General features: G+C 59.2%; 10 protein-coding genes across 10 annotated transcripts; 5 read left to right on the top strand and 5 right to left on the bottom strand.

The window, feature by feature from the left end:
• Nucleotides 1-148: 148 nt before the first annotated feature.
• HETIRDRAFT_471296 (uncharacterized protein) lies at nucleotides 149-1834 on the bottom strand (the record flags this gene model as incomplete). Its single annotated transcript, XM_009544511.1, has 3 exons — nucleotides 1494-1834; nucleotides 1173-1438; nucleotides 149-1109 (listed from the first exon to the last, which is right to left on the bottom strand). The coding sequence occupies exons 1-3, from the start codon at nucleotides 1791-1793 to the stop codon at nucleotides 149-151; spliced, it is 1527 nt and encodes a 508-aa protein (XP_009542806.1). The 5' UTR covers nucleotides 1794-1834.
• Nucleotides 1835-2525: 691 nt separating this feature from the next.
• On the top strand, nucleotides 2526-3113 carry HETIRDRAFT_448940 (uncharacterized protein; the record flags this gene model as incomplete). Its single annotated transcript, XM_009544510.1, has 3 exons — nucleotides 2526-2572; nucleotides 2632-2784; nucleotides 2882-3113. The coding sequence occupies 3 exons, from the start codon at nucleotides 2526-2528 to the stop codon at nucleotides 3111-3113; spliced, it is 432 nt and encodes a 143-aa protein (XP_009542805.1).
• A 337-nt stretch (nucleotides 3114-3450) lies between these two features.
• HETIRDRAFT_407810 (uncharacterized protein) lies at nucleotides 3451-5850 on the top strand. The gene is made up of 10 exons (XM_009544509.1): nucleotides 3451-3579; nucleotides 3666-3796; nucleotides 3993-4060; nucleotides 4136-4178; nucleotides 4241-4615; nucleotides 4672-4815; nucleotides 4872-5066; nucleotides 5134-5238; nucleotides 5333-5511; nucleotides 5583-5850. Exons 2-10 carry the CDS (start codon nucleotides 3789-3791, stop codon nucleotides 5669-5671), a joined length of 1206 nt encoding a protein of 401 aa, XP_009542804.1. The 5' UTR covers nucleotides 3451-3579; nucleotides 3666-3788; the 3' UTR covers nucleotides 5672-5850.
• A 134-nt stretch (nucleotides 5851-5984) lies between these two features.
• HETIRDRAFT_309237 (uncharacterized protein) lies at nucleotides 5985-7051 on the bottom strand (the record flags this gene model as incomplete). The annotated part of the gene is made up of 3 exons (XM_009544508.1): nucleotides 5985-6383; nucleotides 6461-6614; nucleotides 6693-7051. The coding sequence occupies 3 exons, from the start codon at nucleotides 7049-7051 to the stop codon at nucleotides 5985-5987; spliced, it is 912 nt and encodes a 303-aa protein (XP_009542803.1).
• Nucleotides 7052-7191: 140 nt separating this feature from the next.
• Nucleotides 7192-10702, top strand: HETIRDRAFT_471290 (uncharacterized protein; the record flags this gene model as incomplete). Its single annotated transcript, XM_009544507.1, has 12 exons — nucleotides 7192-7338; nucleotides 7393-7537; nucleotides 7589-7699; nucleotides 7759-8881; nucleotides 8949-9021; nucleotides 9080-9320; nucleotides 9467-9570; nucleotides 9672-9771; nucleotides 9858-9894; nucleotides 9963-10122; nucleotides 10194-10211; nucleotides 10275-10702. 12 exons carry the CDS (start codon nucleotides 7192-7194, stop codon nucleotides 10515-10517), a joined length of 2502 nt encoding a protein of 833 aa, XP_009542802.1. The 3' UTR covers nucleotides 10518-10702.
• A 45-nt stretch (nucleotides 10703-10747) lies between these two features.
• Nucleotides 10748-11394, bottom strand: HETIRDRAFT_380227 (uncharacterized protein). The gene is made up of 4 exons (XM_009544506.1): nucleotides 11336-11394; nucleotides 11219-11264; nucleotides 10937-11104; nucleotides 10748-10867 (listed from the first exon to the last, which is right to left on the bottom strand). The coding sequence occupies exons 1-4, from the start codon at nucleotides 11348-11350 to the stop codon at nucleotides 10836-10838; spliced, it is 261 nt and encodes an 86-aa protein (XP_009542801.1). The 5' UTR covers nucleotides 11351-11394; the 3' UTR covers nucleotides 10748-10835.
• A 288-nt stretch (nucleotides 11395-11682) lies between these two features.
• Nucleotides 11683-13378, bottom strand: HETIRDRAFT_60299 (lipid transport protein; the record flags this gene model as incomplete). Its single annotated transcript, XM_009543541.1, has 11 exons — nucleotides 11683-12125; nucleotides 12187-12262; nucleotides 12330-12406; nucleotides 12461-12598; nucleotides 12655-12726; nucleotides 12781-12889; nucleotides 12950-12974; nucleotides 13026-13037; nucleotides 13095-13160; nucleotides 13213-13233; nucleotides 13290-13378. The coding sequence occupies 11 exons, from the start codon at nucleotides 13376-13378 to the stop codon at nucleotides 11782-11784; spliced, it is 1029 nt and encodes a 342-aa protein (XP_009541836.1). The 3' UTR covers nucleotides 11683-11781.
• Nucleotides 13379-13561: 183 nt separating this feature from the next.
• On the top strand, nucleotides 13562-14821 carry HETIRDRAFT_145783 (uncharacterized protein). Its single transcript, XM_009544505.1, has 5 exons — nucleotides 13562-13651; nucleotides 13704-13749; nucleotides 13801-13849; nucleotides 13905-14128; nucleotides 14181-14821. Exons 1-5 carry the CDS (start codon nucleotides 13597-13599, stop codon nucleotides 14770-14772), a joined length of 966 nt encoding a protein of 321 aa, XP_009542800.1. The 5' UTR covers nucleotides 13562-13596; the 3' UTR covers nucleotides 14773-14821.
• A 6-nt stretch (nucleotides 14822-14827) lies between these two features.
• On the bottom strand, nucleotides 14828-15523 carry HETIRDRAFT_167774 (uncharacterized protein; the record flags this gene model as incomplete). Its single annotated transcript, XM_009544504.1, has 2 exons — nucleotides 14828-15393; nucleotides 15448-15523. The coding sequence occupies 2 exons, from the start codon at nucleotides 15521-15523 to the stop codon at nucleotides 14828-14830; spliced, it is 642 nt and encodes a 213-aa protein (XP_009542799.1).
• Nucleotides 15524-15614: 91 nt separating this feature from the next.
• HETIRDRAFT_438556 (uncharacterized protein) lies at nucleotides 15615-16560 on the top strand. Its single transcript, XM_009544503.1, has 4 exons — nucleotides 15615-15738; nucleotides 15827-15958; nucleotides 16021-16058; nucleotides 16137-16560. Exons 1-4 carry the CDS (start codon nucleotides 15711-15713, stop codon nucleotides 16278-16280), a joined length of 342 nt encoding a protein of 113 aa, XP_009542798.1. The 5' UTR covers nucleotides 15615-15710; the 3' UTR covers nucleotides 16281-16560.
• The last annotated feature ends 209 nt before the right edge of the window (nucleotides 16561-16769 follow it).

Here is a 16769-nt window from a genome sequence, read left to right as displayed (position 1 = left end):
CCGCATAGTGGAGACAGAAGCAAGAACGACGAGAGAGAATGGGCGGAGGAGTACACGATATACAGAGCTGTTGTTACAAGATCAAGAATATAAGCGGCTGTCGTCCGCGGACCGTGGCGCATGTCCATCAACAATCATATCCGGGGCATCATATCGTGCCCGTTCGGGCGCGCTTGCGGGGTGGGCCGTCCGTCTCCGAACGCGAGTCGGAGACAGGGAACGAGTCGACGCGTGCACCGCCTGCGTCCTCAGAGAGGCGGCGCCGCTTGAGGACCATGGTCTGCGACACACACGGGGGCGTCGCCGCGCGCGAAGCAGACACACAGAACAGGACGCGGCGTTGATCGGCCCTGTTCGGGCTAGCGTCCTGCCCGCCGGCGCCGGCGCCGCCCAAAACGACGCCACCGTCAAAGTTGGGCTCGGTCTTGGCCGCGTAGAGTGCCGGCATGGCGCTCTCCCCGCTGGGAGAGGTACAGTCACTCTCCCTGCGCTTCCGCTTCTTCTTGGCCGGGCTCGTGGTCGCTGAGTCGACGGCAGAGGCGGGAGGGGGAGCCTCATGGGTGTACATCTGTGTCTGGAACGTCGGCGTGTAGACCGCCGCGGCGGCGGGCGGGGCCTCGCGGTCGCCGCCGGGTGCACCAAAGGGGTCAAGGCTTGCATGTTTGCCGCGGAGGAAGGGCGAGGCGCCCGTGCGTCGTTTGACGTCGTCGATAAGCTGGTCGAGGCCCTTGCCCGTTACGGTAGGCTCAGGCAGGTCGTGAAGCGTCGTCGGAGGGGAGATGCTCGCGCCGGAACTGCTGGAGGAGAGCGGCGTGAGGGGAGAGGGCGGGGAGGAGGGAGAGGGGCAGGTGAGGGGTTGTGGCCAAGACTGCGCTTGCGAGGCGACAACAGACGGGTGCAGGCGGCGTTCAAGAGCCACGGCGACCTCGTGCAGGCGAGTGTCATGCTGCGCGAGGACCGAGACAGCCTCTGCACGCCGAGCCCAGTAGGAGAACTGAGTATTAGACCAGCCAGAGAGGGAGAGAATGGTCGCGCGGGTGAGAACAACGTAGCCTGTGGGCGAGCGGTCGTATGCATGCGTAAGCGACTTGAACGGATTGTAGGGATGTCTGTTGCAGCGAAGCGTTAGTCAGAAAGAGCCATCGGAGGACGAGGGCGACATGGGCGCCTACGGGACATAGACCCTCAGGACCTCCTTGACAACCTCGACCTTGACGAGGAACTCGATGGCGGAAGCGCCGCTGTTGCGGGGCTCGTGCTCGGCTGGGGATTTCTTGCCCCGGGTGCGCGCCTTGGACCCGCCAAGGCGGCGCTCGTAGAGTCGAGCGGAGAAGATATTCCATTTTTCGTCGCCGATCTGGTCCTGCAGAAAAGCGGCAGCAAAGGGATCTGTCTCGGCCGGCTGGGATGCTTTGGGGCGTTTGGGAAAAGTGTGCGTCTGAAAGATGGGTTGGTACGAGCAGAGGGATGGTATGGTAGGTATGGATACGTACGGAGGAGTCGAAGCTGAGCATGTGGTCCTCCTGGGCGGAAGGATGGAGGACGGCCTGGAGGGGTTCATGTTTGGGAGAAAGGGGGCTGAGGTGCATAGATCCCGCAGCGGGAAACTCGTGGGGGAGACGGGCGTCTATGGGCGACAGGCTGGGGCTCATGTCGAAATGGCCACTACTGACGAAACTACCTGAGATCGAGACTGGGGAACGCAGTTCTTCGTGGTGGAGGTCCTGTGGGTGCATTTGTGGGTGATGTACATTGTCGGACGGGTGGGAGAGGAGGGATGCGGACATCTGCATATCTAGGATCCGTTGTATATCGTCTGGGGGGGCATATTGATAATTGGGCAGCGAGGAGAGGGAAGGCAAGGGGGCGAGGTGAAGATTTGCGGGGGCAGTGGGCGCATAAGTGTAGTACGGGTCTGGTGCGGAGAGGGGCGAGGATAATTGGAGGGATGTGGGGAGATGTTGAGGGTGGATATGTGGTTGGGACTGATAGGAATGTGGCTGAGGCTGGAGGTCGGCTATGTGGTCGTGGATGGGGTCGGAGAGGAGAGAGCGCCAGTCGAATGTGTTTTGGGAGATGTTGTGGGGAGCGTAGAGGGAGGGGGCAGTGATGGAGCGCATGGGGGGCGGGGCGCGCGTCGGGGAGGAGGAGGAGGAGGAGGGCTGATATCACTCCAAGGCGGGCTGCGCCTCTAACCGGGCGGCCGGGTTTCCCTATTCGAACTCGCTCTGCCGCGTCGGCCAGCGTGCGTCTTCACCGTTCGCGCCGTCGAGCGTCGTAGCGAGTGCTGGGGTGTGTGTTGCTGCCGCACTCGTCGTCGCTGCCGTCGTCCTCGTCGTGGTCGTCTTGGTAGTTGCTCAGAAGCTGAGCGGACGGCAGCGAAGCGAGCAACTCGATGTCCATATACGGCAATCGTCCCGGTTACCAATCTATCGTCTGCGTCTTAGCGTCAACTCCCTCCACACATCCAAGTCCTCCTCGCTCTAGGACAAGCCCACTCTCCTTTCGCCCCCTTCCTCAAAATCATGTCCACCGACAAAGTAGATCTCCCCCACGACCGTTCCCACGTAGAGTGCGTGCAATCCCCGTGTCTGCGCTGCGACGCTGACGTGACATGCCCGTCCCCGCTAGGGCATCGCCGTCCCACCAGAAATACGCATCATCGTCGACTCTGGCCGACGACCAGGCAGAAACGTCGTCCTTGCCGCCTCTCCCGGAAATCCCAGCGCCAGATCTGGACCTGTCGCTTTCGCTCGAATCCATCATCGGCCAATCCTTTCCGACGTAAGTCTTCCCGTCCAGATCTGACCACCCCCTCTCTCCGCTCGAGGCCCGCGCGAACATGCTCAGGGAGGCACGCGGATGGTAACGACGCCCGCAGATCCGACAAGGTCTCCAAGCGCGCGAGCAACGTGCTGAAGCTGTCCGAGGAGAACGAGAAGCTCAAGCAGGAGCTCCGCGCCATGTCCGAGCGTCTCGAGGCGGCGGAGCGCCGTCGCGTAGAACTCGATCGCCGTGCGCGTGAGAAGAAGGCGGCGGCGGCGGCAGCAGCAGCAGCAACAACAACAACGGCAGCAACAACGGGGTCGAACGCGACCGCGGCCACGTCGTGATGCGGCGAGGACTGGAGAGACAGACGGCGCAGACGTTCAGTATTCAACCACCACAATCACTACGCGATCCGGACGGAAGAGTATGGCAATGGAACGTTCGATTCGGCGAGATGCACGACCTATTTAACTGTTGTCCATTGCTCATGGCCTAGTATACCCAACCTTTCTTCGTTCCCTCCTCCACCATTTGTGTTGCGTCCGATTGCAGAGGTCCCCCAGAAATAATAAATGTATCCATTCACGCGTTTATCCCCCATTTGCGTCCGCGCGGTGACGTATTTGGACACACGATAGCCGGATCGGGCCAGTGCTTGGGGTTATCACCACGCCTCCAGTCCTCTCCACCGCTCTCTCATCTGCTCCTCATCTGCCCCCCGCACACATATACAAGCCCTCTCTCTCCCTTTCCATCCCCATCGCACCCCATCGCACCTCCATCCAGCCTCGACTCACTTAGCTCTCGTTTGCAAGTAATTTTCACACAACGCCCCGCCCATGTAGCTAGAGATCGAACACACGAGCTGACGCGGGCTTTTTCGCATTCGTTTTCAGGATATCTTGACTATGCAGAACTTCCCTGCTAACCGCAGGCCCTCGGGGCGTCGCCCGTCCGATAGGCGGCCTTCTGAGATCTCTTCGAGGCGTCCGTCTATCGATCCGTCCCGATTGATTCCTATGGACAAGTACGTGTTCATTTCGCTGCGTCCCAATGCATCCTTGGCCTTTTGGGGTCCACCTTCTCTGTGTCTTGTTACACGATGCTCCATATAATGGTTGAGCATCGTTGGGTTTCCGTTGTGCAAAGAGCCCGACAAGACATGTTTCAGCGCTCCACCCCGCCAGCCCAACCCGTTGCTGACACGATCGGGTCGCCAACAGGGCCCATCATGTTCAAGGCAGTGACGACTTCAACGTCGTCTTCGTAGGCGCCGGTAATATTATGTTTGGTGCGTGACGCCCGATCAACCAGACTTGGAGCTTGGCCCGTCATGGGCCGTGCTGACAGCCGCTGTCTCAACCAGGCTCGGACGAAGGTCCATGGAACCATTCCTTCCGTCTCGAGCAGTAAGCACCTTCCGCCTCCTCCGCCTCCTCGCCCCGCCCTCACCCCTGTTCCCACCTCCCAGCAAGCTCGGCCCGCGCCTCAAGGTCGTCGCGCTCATCGACCCCGCGATCGATCGCGCGACGTCGGTGCTGCAAAAGAAGTGCGAGACGTTCGTGCGCTCCGCGTACGAGAACACGCGCGTGTTCCGCACCCTCGAGGACTTCGTCAAGAACATGCAGCCGCGCGACCGCCCGCGCGCGGTGATTGTCGGCTCGCCGCCGATGTTCCGCGGCACGACGCAGCCGGGGCGCGACATCGAGCTCCAGATCATGCGCTACTTCCCCGGCGTCGCGATGTTCATCGAGAAGCCGATCGCGACTGGCCCAGAGGGCGAGATTGCGGAGGCGTTCAAGGTGTCCCAGCAGATCGACGGAAGCGGGACCATCTGCTCGGTCGGGTGCGTATCTCGTCGAGGCGTGTGCGGTGAGAGACTCACGTGCCATCGGGGCGCAGGTACATGCTGCGGTACTTGAAGGCCGTGCAGATGATCAAGCGCATCATCGAGGACAACAACCTCTCGGTCATGTCCACCATCGCGCGCTACGCTTGCGCCTACGAGGCGATCGCCAAGCCCGACTGGTGGGACAAGTCGAAGAGGTGCGCATGCGCCTCGCCTTTAAGTCAATGGTAATTAAAAGCGTTCGTTCCTGCAGCGCGGGCCCCGTCGTCGAGCAGGGGACGCACTTCTGCGACCTCTCGCGCTACTTTGGGGGCGAGGTCGACATCTCGTCCGTCGTCGCACACTCGCTCGAGTGGCACGAGAACGCGGGGCAGCTGACCAAGATCGCGTTCGACGAGAGCGCGATCCCGCCCGAGAACAGGATCCCGCGCGTCACGTCGGCGACCTGGTACGTCCGCTGCCCGCGTCGAAGTTGATCGAGTGACGTTGCTGAGCGGCGTGCGCGGCAATGGCAGGAAATACGAGAGCGGGGCGGTCGGAAGCTTCATGCACGTCGTCGCGCTGCAGGGACACAACTACAGCTGCGAGCTCGAGGTTTACGCCGACGGGTACCAGTTCAAGTGCGCCCTGATCTGCTTCGCTCGACTGCCGACCGGCACTGACTGACTGACCGACGTCTCTCTTCTTTGCGTCGCGGACGTTGGCGGACGACAGGCTGGTGGACCCGTACGTGCAGCCGACGCTGTACATCCGGCGCCCGGGCTCTGACCTGGACGAGACGCACCGGTTCCCCGACGACGACCCGTTCTTCTCCGAGGTGTCGAACCTGATCGACGTGATCGAGGACATCGAGGAGGACCCTGAGAGCGCGACGATCCTGTCGTCGTTTGACGGTGCGTGCGCGCTGCGCGGTCTCTCTCGCTCCTCCGTCGCGCGTGTGGCTGATCGATCGTTCGTGTGTCAGACGCGTGCAAGACGTACGAGCTCACGTGGGCGATCCGCAAGGCGAGCGAGGAGTCGAGGAAGAAGAAGCAGTCGCAGCCGGCGGCTTGAGCGTACGGCGGGATCGACGGGACGAAAAATGCATGCATAAACGAACCGAGAACGAGCCAAGCAGGAGGGATTTGTCCAGTTGTTTGTTGTTGTCTTTGTTGTTGTACTACCCAAAGTTCACGCTGGAAGTGCGACATCGCGCACGATAGACTAGAGCCCGTGGAGAAGTATTTACATCGAAGCGAGAGGTGCAGGTTAAACATAAGCAGGGCATGCATACAAGGCATGCGCAGTAAGTACGACGGCGAGATGTCCGTGATCGTACGGGGAGATATATATGCTAGTCGGGTCTGAGTCCGAAGCCAAGGGGCCGTCAATCGATGTCCATGGCGTTCTGGCTGGGCTGACGATCCAAATGGCACCTCTTTGGCTGGCGATCGTCGAGCTCGCCGCCGTCATCGTCGTCTGGACCGACCTGGCGCTTGCGCTTCTGTGCCGAAGGTACCGCGGAAGCGGCACTGGGAGTAGTAGCAGTGGCAATGGCGGCGTCGGCGGTGGCGGTGGCGGTGGCGGTGGCGAGCTGGAGGGAGCGCTTCTGCTGCTGCTGGGCGTGGTGGTCGAGGTGCCATTTCGTGCGCGCGCGGAGCTGCTCCCACTCGTGGAGGAGGTGTGCCTTGAGGGCGGGGATGTTCTTTTGGGGCGCGCCGCAGTGGAAGCAGAGGAGGTCCTGCTTGAGGCGGGGCTCGTACTGGGCCTTGTTGAATTTGGAGAACTGCGTGCAGAAGAGGTGTGTGAGCGCGGGGGTGGGGTGGGCAGGAAGGTGGTGAGAACGGGAACGGGGGCACGCACGGAGTCGTAGTAGGAGGGGGTGGCGTCGAAGAGGGAGAGGACGTGGTCGAGGGGGAGGAAGAAGCCTGCGGTCGGGTGGAAGGAGTTGTAGTGCTTCTTGGTCTTGAGGGCGGGCCCGCAGAGGTCGGCGGAGATGACGTGGAGGTGGAGGTGCCTGCGGGGTGGGTCACGGGGACGGGGACGGGATCGGCGGGGGTACACACGAGGAGGAGGGAGGGAGGGAGGGACGCACTCCATGGAGGGGGCGGCGTGGAAGCCGATCCAGGTGTCCCAGCGGAAGCCGTAGCGGGCGAGCATCTCCGCCTCGATGTGGTCGCGGAGGCGGAGGGCCTCTTGGCGGAGGGCGAGGAGGGTCGCGCGGGCGCTGGCGGGGTCCGTGCGGAGGAGGGAGCGGAGGCTGGCGAGGTCGAGGACGGAGGGGCCGGAGGGGGCCGGGGAGGGGCGCGGGAGGACGAGGAAGTGGAAGAGCGACTTGGGGAAGGTGTCGAAGACGGTGAGCGTCGCCTGCGTGTGCGAGAAGTAGACCGAGGGCGGCAGCTTCGCCGGCTCGGCGCGCACCGCGTACGTCCGCAGCGCAGCCAGGTGCGACATCGGGGTGGAGGTGGTCCCGTGGCCCGTGACCCGTGGCCGACGCGAGAGGCATGTGACGACACTCGCTGCGTCACGTGTGTGTGCCGCCCCCGTGAGTCTGCCTCGGGCGCGGCTGCGGGCTGACGAGTCTTGGTTCGACGATGCACGATCCACCGCCGCCGTCGTCCGCCGTCGTCCCCGAGGACGACGCAAAGTACCGGCTCATATACGCAAAGTCAAAGGTGTACGTAAACCCCACCGCCTATGCCCGCGACAACATCCCTGGCTTCGCCGCCATCGTCAGGAAGGTGCGTCCCCGTCCGCAGTCTGGTACGTCGTCGGCTTTTCACTCTTGGCCCCAGGAGGCCTTCTCCTCCTCCTACCTGCTCGCATGGATCCCCGAGAATCTCCTCACAGAGAAGGGCCCCGGCGAATGGGACAAGTTCATAAAGACAGAGGAGCGCCCCGTCGACGAGGATGACGACGACGACGGCATGTTTCATTCGGGTGTTCTCGCGTGCCCCCTGCTGACCTCGCCCCCGCCCCCGCATCTATTAGACGCCGTCCTCATCGACATGCCCACCTCGCGCGCAGAATCCTACGCGTTCTCCGTCCCCCTTAGCTCCATCTACTCCCTCATCGTCCAGCAGCCGTCCCTCTCCTCCTGGTGTGAGCAGCCCCCCTTTCGTCCGCGCACACGTACCCCTCGTTGACCACCTCGTTCCCAGACGGCTCCATCGCCATCAACCTCACCAGCGGTGCCACCCTCCCGACCCTCCACTTCCACGACGACGAGTCCCGCTCCTTCACTCTCCCGCCCAAGTCTCCGCCCCCTACGTCCCCCGCCTCTACCTCGTACCCCCCGCCCCCCTCTTACGCCGCCCAAGTCGCCACCGGCCCCCCCATCACCTCCTGGGGCGGCGAAGACCTCCTCGCCCGCATCCGCTCCTACGCCCACCTCCTCCGCTCCAACCTCCAGCCGACCCTCTTCCTCGTCGATCCCTCAAAGGCAGACATCGAGGCCCACTCCACCCACCTCTTCTCCGACGACGCCGTCGACGACATCCTCGCCCGCTCCTCCTACGCCAACTCCCACTCTCCCGTCCCCTCCCACCGCCGCCCCCGCCCGCTCTCCTCCTCCTCTTCCTCCTCCCCCTCCTCTCCGAACCCCTATTCTCAGTACTCCTCCATTCTCCACCGCTCCCTCCCGCCCCCCTTCTCCTCCACCTCCCCGCCCTCCTCCCAAGCCCGCACCGCCCTCCTCCAGTCCTTCGCCAACATCACCCGCGCCACCCGCCACGCCGCCCAGAACATCCTCTCCCACCCGCTCGCCCGCCCCATCGTCCCGCACCTCCCCGACCCCGTCAAGAGTCTCGTCAGCGCCCGCGGCGACCTCGAGTGGGGCAGCTGGGTCGAGAAGGGCGGCGTCGGCGAGTTCGAGAGCGCCCGCGTCTACCTCGCCCGCTGGGCCCGCATCGTTGCCGAAGAAGGTGAGCGCGCCCGCCGCCGCGAGGCCCAGGCCGTGCCCGTGTCCGCGTCCGCCCCCGACGCCCCGCTCGCGGAGGAGACGTCCGAGCTCGGCATCTTCGAGCTGCTGCAGTCCACCGCGAACCTGCCCACGCCCAAGGCGTCGCGCGACCCGCGGCACCCCGTCGACGCGGCGACGTGGGCGGAGTGGTTCGGCGCGGACGGCCGGCCGCGCATCGGGCGGGAGGAGATGCGGCGCGAGGTGTTCCGCCGCGGGGTGAGCGACAAGGGGGGCGTGCGCCGGCGGGTGTGGCCGTTCGTGCTGGACGTGCACACGTGGGACACGACGGAGGAGGAGCGCCAGCAGGCGTGGGAGGAGAAAATGTGAGCACCCGCGCGCGCGCGCACCCTGCGTCGTTGCTCGGGACCAACTGACGGACGGCTCGTGCAGGCGGCAGTACCACGACATCAAGGACGAGTGGTTCGGCAACTCGGACGTGTTTGACCGGCCAGACGTGCTCGAGGCAAGTTCCTTTCCTCGTGCGACCGTGACCGTGCTGAGCGCCGACTCCCCCCGGACAGGAGCGCCACCGCATCGACGTCGACTGCCGGCGCACCGACCGCTCGCAGCCGCTGTTCACCTCGACCCCGGGCACCCCCGCCGCTAGCGGCGACGCGGACGCGGACGAAAAGGCGCGCCATCGGCGCTTCTCGACGATCGCGCCGAGCACGACCGAGGTCGGCGCGCAGTCCCCGAGCAACGAGCACATCGAGCGGCTCGCGGGCATCCTGCTCACGTACAACTTCTACGAGAAGGAGCTCGGTGCGTGCGGCGCGCCCCCCGCGTCCCTTTCGCAGTCCCTTTCCCCTCCTCACTTTTATTTTATTTTCTTCTTTTTTGCTTGTTTGTTTGACGTTTCCTGTCGCCGTCGATTTGTCGCGCGTTGTGCTGACGAAAAGGATGCCAAGGCTACGTACAGGGCATGTCGGACCTGTGTGCGCCGATCTACGTCGCCATGGGCTCGGACGAGCCCAGCACGTTCTGGTGCTTCGTGGCGGTCATGAACCGGATGGTCAGTCCCTCCCCCCCCTCTTTCCCCCTTCCCCCGCCGCCCTTCACCTCCCGCCCCCGGTCCGTCGCGGCTGATTTTGGCGCTGCGCCGCCGCCCCGCAGAAGCAGAATTTCTTGCGCGACCAGAGCGGCATGAAGAAGCAGCTGTCGACGCTGCAGCAGCTCATCGAGGTCATGGACCCGGAGCTCTTCCGGCACCTGGGTGAGTACCGCCGCCGCCAACCCCTCTCGCCGCGCTCACGCCTACCGCCCCTCCGTCCGTCCGTCCGTCCGCCCCCCCTCACGCAGAGAAAACCGACGGGCTGAACCTGTTCTTCTGCTTCCGGTGCGTGCTCCCTAATTCGAAGTGCCCGCAACCCCCCCGCGCCCGCGCGCGTGCTGAACGACGCCCAGGTGGGTCCTCATCGCGTTCAAGCGCGAGTTTCCGTTCGACGACGTCCTCCGCCTGTGGGAGGTGCTCTGGACGGACTACTACACAAAGTCCTTCGTCCTGTTCGTCGCGCTCGCGGTGCTCGAGTCGCACCGCGAAGTCATCATCCGCTATCTCGTCGAGGTGAGCGCGGCACCCCCTTCCCTCGCATGATCTCGACGCGCAACTCATCGCGCATCGCGACAACGTGCTAGTTTGACGAGATCCTGAAGGTACGAAAAACAAAGCATGCTTCTCGTCTTTTTCGACGAGGCAGCTGACGACCTTGCGCACAGTATTGCAACGAGCTGAGCATGACCATCGAGCTCGACACCACGCTCGCCCAAGCCGAGGTCCTCTTCCTCTCGTTTTCTCAGCTGGTAGCAGACATGGACCGTCGACGCGTCGAAGCGTCGATTAGCTCCAATGCCGAGGGCTTGCGACACCGCACGCACTCCCAGTCCGCGGAGACGCCCACGGCGAATGTCCCGATCCCTAAATTGAGCGCCGAGCTGCGAGAGCTGTTGGACACGAGGTAGGCATAGAACGAAACGAGGCGATAGAGGCAATTCGGACTCGATACGCATACAACTCACACTACACATCTCGCATTGCTTTTCTGCTGTATACGATACACGACCCCACATGATCGCATCCATGTATTTCTGTGTAGTTTTCTTGATACACACCAAGCGCCGTGGCTCGCCACGGTCCATTAGATCAGACAAATCGGCGAGTGCGATGGGGTTGCTCGGTGTCAGATCGAGATGCGTGATGAAAGAGATTGCAAAAAGAAACCGATGGAAATGCAACAATACAAAGACACCTCTCGTACGCTCTAAGCTCAGACGAGCCCACTACTTTTGGTATGACCAGACATTGCGGAGAACTACGCCGATGGACAAAGGTCAGCACTCAGATCCGCAACCTGGGATCAGGTGAAAAAGGCGCGACTCACGTCCAGCCTTGGTCGCCAGTCGGTTGATGGAGTCGTCGCCCTCGCCGTTGGCCCGGACCTGTCCGCAGAGAGCGAACGAGGTGGAGGTACCAAGCGCGCGGCCGTTAGCGTCGACGTCGGCGACGCTGATCTGGATGGACGCGTGGTCCTTCGAGGTGATGAGGCGGTCTGTGAGATGACGGGGGAAGGAGGCGCAGGAAGATGGGGAGGGAAGGTTTCGTCAGCGGCGCCGCTTGGATGCGGTACGGGTACCGGAGAGCATGCAGGAGGAGGGGCACGCACTGGTCGCCGAGCACTTGCGCGGGACGTAAAGGTCGACGAGAATACCCTGTGAGACGGGGCGACATCGCACGTCAGATATGCGGGCGGACAGTGTGCATAAAGAGCAGCCGGACGCACCTGATCGTTCTCCATTGTGAATCTGCGAGGTCGTGGCGGCTGGCGAGGTCGTTGAGCGTGGATGGGAGCGTGGGACAGAACAAGGTTCAAAACTGTACAGTTACACCGCAGCCGCTGCTGTTATGTACCTCATATTATATTATAAACACGTGTATAGTATCCTTCGATAGCTCAGTTGGAAGAGCGCAAGACTGTAATGGATAATGTTCATCTTGATGTCGCTGGTTCGATCCCGGCTCGAAGGATACCATCTTTGCTCCCAGATTTTTTATTCACTATTTCTGCCAGATATCTCAACGTGATCGTTTGACGGTCACGCAGCCTCATCAGCCATATCACACGTTTTTGTGTTGTAGAAATGGTTAACCTTTGGCCCCAGCATTAGTACAGTCATTGTATAAAAATCCTCGCCGGTGCTGGAAACAATCATTGGATCAAGTCTGCAATCAGATGGCACCGTCATGAGGCGATTTCCTCCGCTCGTCGCCGTCCTTCCAAACATCCTCCAATGGGCCTGGTCCGCCTCGGCGCACAGTGCCGTCTACCAACTCGACCTCTTCCTCACTGCCATCATGGTACTGAGACGCGCCGTGGCCACTGGCACCAGAATACATTACATCGGCAGAGGGAGTCGGTCGGTGCATCGGGAGTGTGGCCTCATCACGTTTGATGCGAGGAGAATAGGGACGGTGGGAATGCTCCGACGCAAGGGAAGGGTAGTACTGTCGATAGGCAAAGTATGTGGTCACGAGACCTAGGATGGAGCCGGTGAGGACATCCTGCCAATGGTCTGAGAGGTGATGTATCAGCTTCACTCTAGACAAAATCTTCGAGAGGGCGAGAGGACTCACGGCGATAATCCATCGTACGGGAGATGGCCACAAGAGAGGCGCCCGCCAATGGCGTCAATGCGATCCATGCTTTCGCCTATACATCGATTCGAACGCAATTTAGAAAAGATCACAGGTGCTCGGATGGAGCGAAAGTGCCTTACAGCATGTCCTCGCCTGTCAAACAGATGCATCTTACCGGCAAGATAGAAGGACAGAAAACCGAGACCAGCAAACGATACTTGACCGTGGCCAAGATAAGAACTCATATTATGAACGTGGAATTGACACTCACAGCTGGCATGGCCACTGGGGAAGCTACGGAACCCGTCTTCGAGGATGTACGTGCTGCTCTGGTTGCAGATAGCAGCCGATGAAAGGCCAAATGTTGGGTCAACGGTTCCCTCGACAGGATTACACCGAGAAATAAGATCTGTTATATGGTTTTCAGCAGAGTTCGATGGTTCACCGATGAGAAGGTTGTATTACCTGGTCGCGGGCGACCGACTGTAATCTTCGCGAATTGGGTTATTGCGCCAGTAAGAGAGAGCCCGAGAATCACTGGATGAGTTCAGTTGATCAAATTTTGTACAGAGTCCATGTTATATGACTTACCTCCGAGGGTACTGTTATGGGCGTCCCACCATGATCGAATGGTGAAGACATTTGCCACCCATTGCAGAACTATGGGGGCAACGATCGCGATCATGTACAGTGCGAGATTCTATAATCATCCTGCTCGGATCTAAACTATGCGTGAAGAACCTTATGAAATAAACCGTACCGGAACTCGTTCATGTACAGCATAGCTGCCATGACTTTCAGTTATGGGAGTATCGGGACATAGCTATGCTGCTTACGGATGCCGCAGCCTGGGAGTTCAATTTTGTCAGCTTCGAGAGTCAAAATAATGGTCGGAATGGCTTTACGAAGTATCCGTCACCGAGAACTCCCGTTTGAATCCCGTAACTTTGTCCAATGCAAAGAATGCAGCCCTGTGAGAATTTAATGGCTCGATCTCATACAGCAGAAAACAAATACACGTACGCTAACGCGATAGTCACAACCCTTGCATTTCTATAATCAGCCAAGAAACCCAAAGGTGGCTCATTATCTGCACTCACCAGTCTGGGGCGTACGAAAGCAGCAGCTTCCTCCTTCTTACGTTGTCAGTTTTGCGTCTGGGACGCCCAGTGTCGCCAGAGCCAAACATGAGAAATCCGGGCATGACTGTCATTAATCTGTGCGACTGCGACGGGAGGAGACGTTGACCCCGAGGCAAGACCGCCGCGGTTATATATACGTAGTGGTCCCAGCCAACACGTGATGAAGGAGATTCGAAGGGGATAGGCTTGGCCTTCTCGCACCGCCTACTTACCTGAATCCGCCCCACTGTGTCTGGCTCTTGTTCACTAAGCCTCCAGGATCGCCATGGCTATGGCCCACGACACGCATAACATCTCTTCTGGTTTCAAATGGTCCGAAGGTGCGCCTTTTTTCTTCGTGTGATCCCGAATCGGAGCCTGCAGCTATACTAGATTATGACGCGACTCTCGAACGTATCGCGTCAACGGATGATGTGGAGTACGTGCCAAAATCTCTCTTGCACCAAGTGTGTAGGTTGACCGTTCTCAGGACGCAGTGGGCGCAGCTGCGGGACATCATCAAGTACAAAATTGAGCAGGTGAGTACCCACCAAGTCATCTTTGGAGATAACCTGCACATGCTTCGACGCGTAGAATATTACATCTTTTCTCGCCGATGCAGAAAAACTTGTCAAGTCGGAGGGTCTGCGGCTATTCTCCCCTCAGCCGTCCACAACTGGAGGATTGAAGCTTCCACCATTTCCTCCTCGTCCGCCTGTGGCTCCCAGTCTAGATCCGTGTCCCAAAAATCACTTTACCAAAGAGGAAGCCAGCGCGTTCAAAGAGAGCTTATATGCGCAGCTCGATGGTTTCGATGGGTCGGTCACACTTCACTGCTGCCAGGCGCTTTCGCACTGACACTTGAGCCAGTATTCCTTTCACAATACAACGGATCTCTGATCTTTGTGTTCGCCCTCGAGAACATTACAGGTCCGTTGGGAAATACCTCCGAGCAATCGAAAAAGCCGTCTATGTGACCTCCACCTGGGACTCGTTCCCGCCTTTGTCACCGCAGGCAGCGGGTCCCGAAGCTATCGCCTCCACTGCGTTTGGCACCGGATCCTCTTCTGTGCCCAGTACACCACTATTTTCGCCTATCCCTTTTTTGCACGGAGACGCTCGCCGTTCGACGTCTCGCAGTCCGCCGCCACTCGCATTGAGTGCGGTCACGCCAGGTGGTGGTACACCACTTGACACAACTGTCCTCGGAATGGAGCATCGGGGGCTTGGGTTGGTAGACGAATTGGATGACCCTGGTATTGGCCACATGAGCGATCATCCCACTGCGCTATCATCTGTAACGAGTGTCGGCAGAGGATCTGGGGCAAAGAGTCTCGATGAGCGGTTTGTCCGAGCAAGCGAGAATAGGGTCGGGCCGGAGTCGAAGAGACAGAAGCCCAACGAAGATATAGAGGATATGCTTTTGGATGAACGGGATGGGGATAAGGAGAATAAGAGCTGAATGTATCTGCGTCTGTAATTGAAAACCATGATACATACCTGATTTCACCTGTGCTTTAAGAATAATCTCGCTTGATTCTCTCCAACATCGCAGACATCCTCAGGCGCATGTCGGGCTGTCCTCCCACTCTCACTCTCCCGCCTCTTCCGCTTTCCCTGTCTCGTCCACCGTCTGCTCCCCTTCCCCTTCCCCCACCTCTCCCTCTCCCGCCTCTCCCTCTCCCACCTCCCCTGCCCTCTGACCTTGTTACCTGCCCACGACCTCTCCGATGCAAGGGATCGGATTTATGGTGATGAAGAGAGGAACGTGAATATGCTTGTTTCTCGAGCTCGCGTAGCGTGGGTTTACTCTCATCCTCGGCCTGCGCATCCTTGTCACGGCTTATGCCTGGCATGGATTCAGATGCTGAAGGGTTTTCCTCGTCCTCATCAGAGGTTATGTCGTCTGACCGATTCTGCTCTTGCTCGACTTCTTCCTCGCTGTTTGCATTGGCATCTCGGTCATCTCTCTTTATAAGAGCTGAAACATCTCTGTTGGTCACAATGCCTTCCTTCCGTTTCTCTGCTTTCCATTTGCTCTTGATTTTTTGCTTCTCGACCCACAGCTTTTTCAGCTTTTTTCCTGCGCAGAAAGGTCATCATATGCTGCTTGGTAAAATTAAGTAAATAAACACACCCTGGTGCTCTGGAAGATGCTGGAATGTCGGAGGTAGCTTCCTCTTCGTCGAGGGTGCAGAGCCATTGCCGGACATCGTGGAATAAAGTGGACGACTCGACGAGATATCTCGCTGACATAATTGAGCTTCTGACTGAAGCTGTGGCGCTCGATAAAGAGGCGACTCCGAGTTCTCACATCGCTTCATTCGAACGTCCATCATCTTGTCTCCCATACAGAACTCAACCCCCACTCAGTTTCTTATCCTTGTTTCCTCTCGTTGCATGAGCGTGCAGAACCTTACCACCTTTGGTGCGCACATTATCTTCTCTTGGAGCGGCACCGTGAGAGAGGGACACCATATCACAAAGCTGATCGTGGTGCTTTTCATGCCCTACAGACCCGTTCGCCGACGAGGCCGACCCTCTTGGCGCAAGCTTGGATGTCGGGTCGCAGTCGAATTACATCCATATCCGTATCCAACAGCGGAATGGGCGTAAAACGCTGACGACGTTGCAGGGCCTGCCAAAGGGTAAGTTTTTTTATCTACACATCCATTTGTCCGAGGGGCACGTCTGATGCTTAGCTCTACAGAGTACGACGCTAAGAAGCTCCTGAAGGCATTCAAGAAGGTACCGTGCTTCCCTTGTCAAACTCCTTCTTATATCCTTCCATATCGTCATCGAAAACACCCAACTAACTCTCTTCAGGAATTCGCCTGCAACGGCACCCTCGTCGAGGACGAAGAGATGGGCCAAGTCATCCAGCTCCAGGGTGATCAGCGGGCCAAGATATTCTCCTTCCTCACTGAAGAAGGTATCCCCAGGGCCACCATCAAGGTGCACGGATTCTGAGTTCGACGTTGGAGGGTAAAGGAAGGTCGACAGGATCATTTGTCTGCCTCTGATCTTCCGACGTCGACGCAATACGCACGACTTCACTCGCGTTTCGGATTTTGATGTGTTTCTATCGTTTTCGTTCTGCTTTTTCGATTCTCTTATTCTGTGTCGATGTACCGAATATCATGATTTCTTACCAAGTAGCCAATTTGTTGTTGTGTCGAATGTATGCCGTAAATTTTGAAGCCCCAAGTGATCTGTGCGCTCAGAAGTACCAGAGCACTCGGCGTTGTCTATTTTTTTGGGTGCTGCTCATTCTCCTCCGAAGAACGAATGGGGTCATCCTTGATCTCAAGTTGTAGGTGAGTCACGATGGATAGCGAAGCTTGTGAGTCACGGAAGGTGCACTGAATCCATTACGCAGTTGCTTGTTTGTTTGGTAGAGTCTGAGCGCGACTATAAAATTACTAGAAATATATTCATGAGAAAATGCCAAACGAGACT

The sequence above is a fragment of the Heterobasidion irregulare genome, assembly GCF_000320585.1.
Source record: "Heterobasidion irregulare TC 32-1 unplaced genomic scaffold scaffold_02, whole genome shotgun sequence".
NCBI classification, from domain to species: Eukaryota; Fungi; Basidiomycota; class Agaricomycetes; order Russulales; family Bondarzewiaceae; genus Heterobasidion; species Heterobasidion irregulare.
The sequence above is the reverse complement of the archived record's forward strand: the minus strand, read 5'-3'. Positions and strand labels throughout refer to the sequence as shown.

Excerpts from the sequence above, each read along its gene's own strand:
- HETIRDRAFT_407810 (XM_009544509.1), top strand. Across the intron at positions 4,179-4,240 it reads CATTCCTTCCGTCTCGAGCA|CAAGCTCGGCCCGCGCCTCA; the intron begins GTAAGCACCTTC and ends CCCACCTCCCAG. Across the intron at positions 5,067-5,133 it reads CGCGTCACGTCGGCGACCTG|GAAATACGAGAGCGGGGCGG; the intron begins GTACGTCCGCTG and ends CGGCAATGGCAG.
- HETIRDRAFT_145783 (XM_009544505.1), top strand. The coding sequence starts at position 13,597 with ATGGCTATGGCCCACGACACGCATAACATCTCTTCTGGTTTCAAATGG. Across the intron at positions 13,850-13,904 it reads TCAAGTACAAAATTGAGCAG|AATATTACATCTTTTCTCGC; the intron begins GTGAGTACCCAC and ends TTCGACGCGTAG. Across the intron at positions 14,129-14,180 it reads CAGCTCGATGGTTTCGATGG|TATTCCTTTCACAATACAAC; the intron begins GTCGGTCACACT and ends CACTTGAGCCAG.
- HETIRDRAFT_380227 (XM_009544506.1), bottom strand. Across the intron at positions 11,105-11,218 it reads GCGCAAGTGCTCGGCGACCA|ACCGCCTCATCACCTCGAAG; the intron begins GTGCGTGCCCCT and ends GTCATCTCACAG. Across the intron at positions 10,868-10,936 it reads ACTGGCGACCAAGGCTGGAC|TTCTCCGCAATGTCTGGTCA; the intron begins GTGAGTCGCGCC and ends CCATCGGCGTAG.
- HETIRDRAFT_438556 (XM_009544503.1), top strand. The coding sequence starts at position 15,711 with ATGAGCGTGCAGAACCTTACCACCTTTG. Across the intron at positions 15,739-15,826 it reads GCAGAACCTTACCACCTTTG|ACCCGTTCGCCGACGAGGCC; the intron begins GTGCGCACATTA and ends CATGCCCTACAG. Across the intron at positions 15,959-16,020 it reads GTTGCAGGGCCTGCCAAAGG|AGTACGACGCTAAGAAGCTC; the intron begins GTAAGTTTTTTT and ends TTAGCTCTACAG.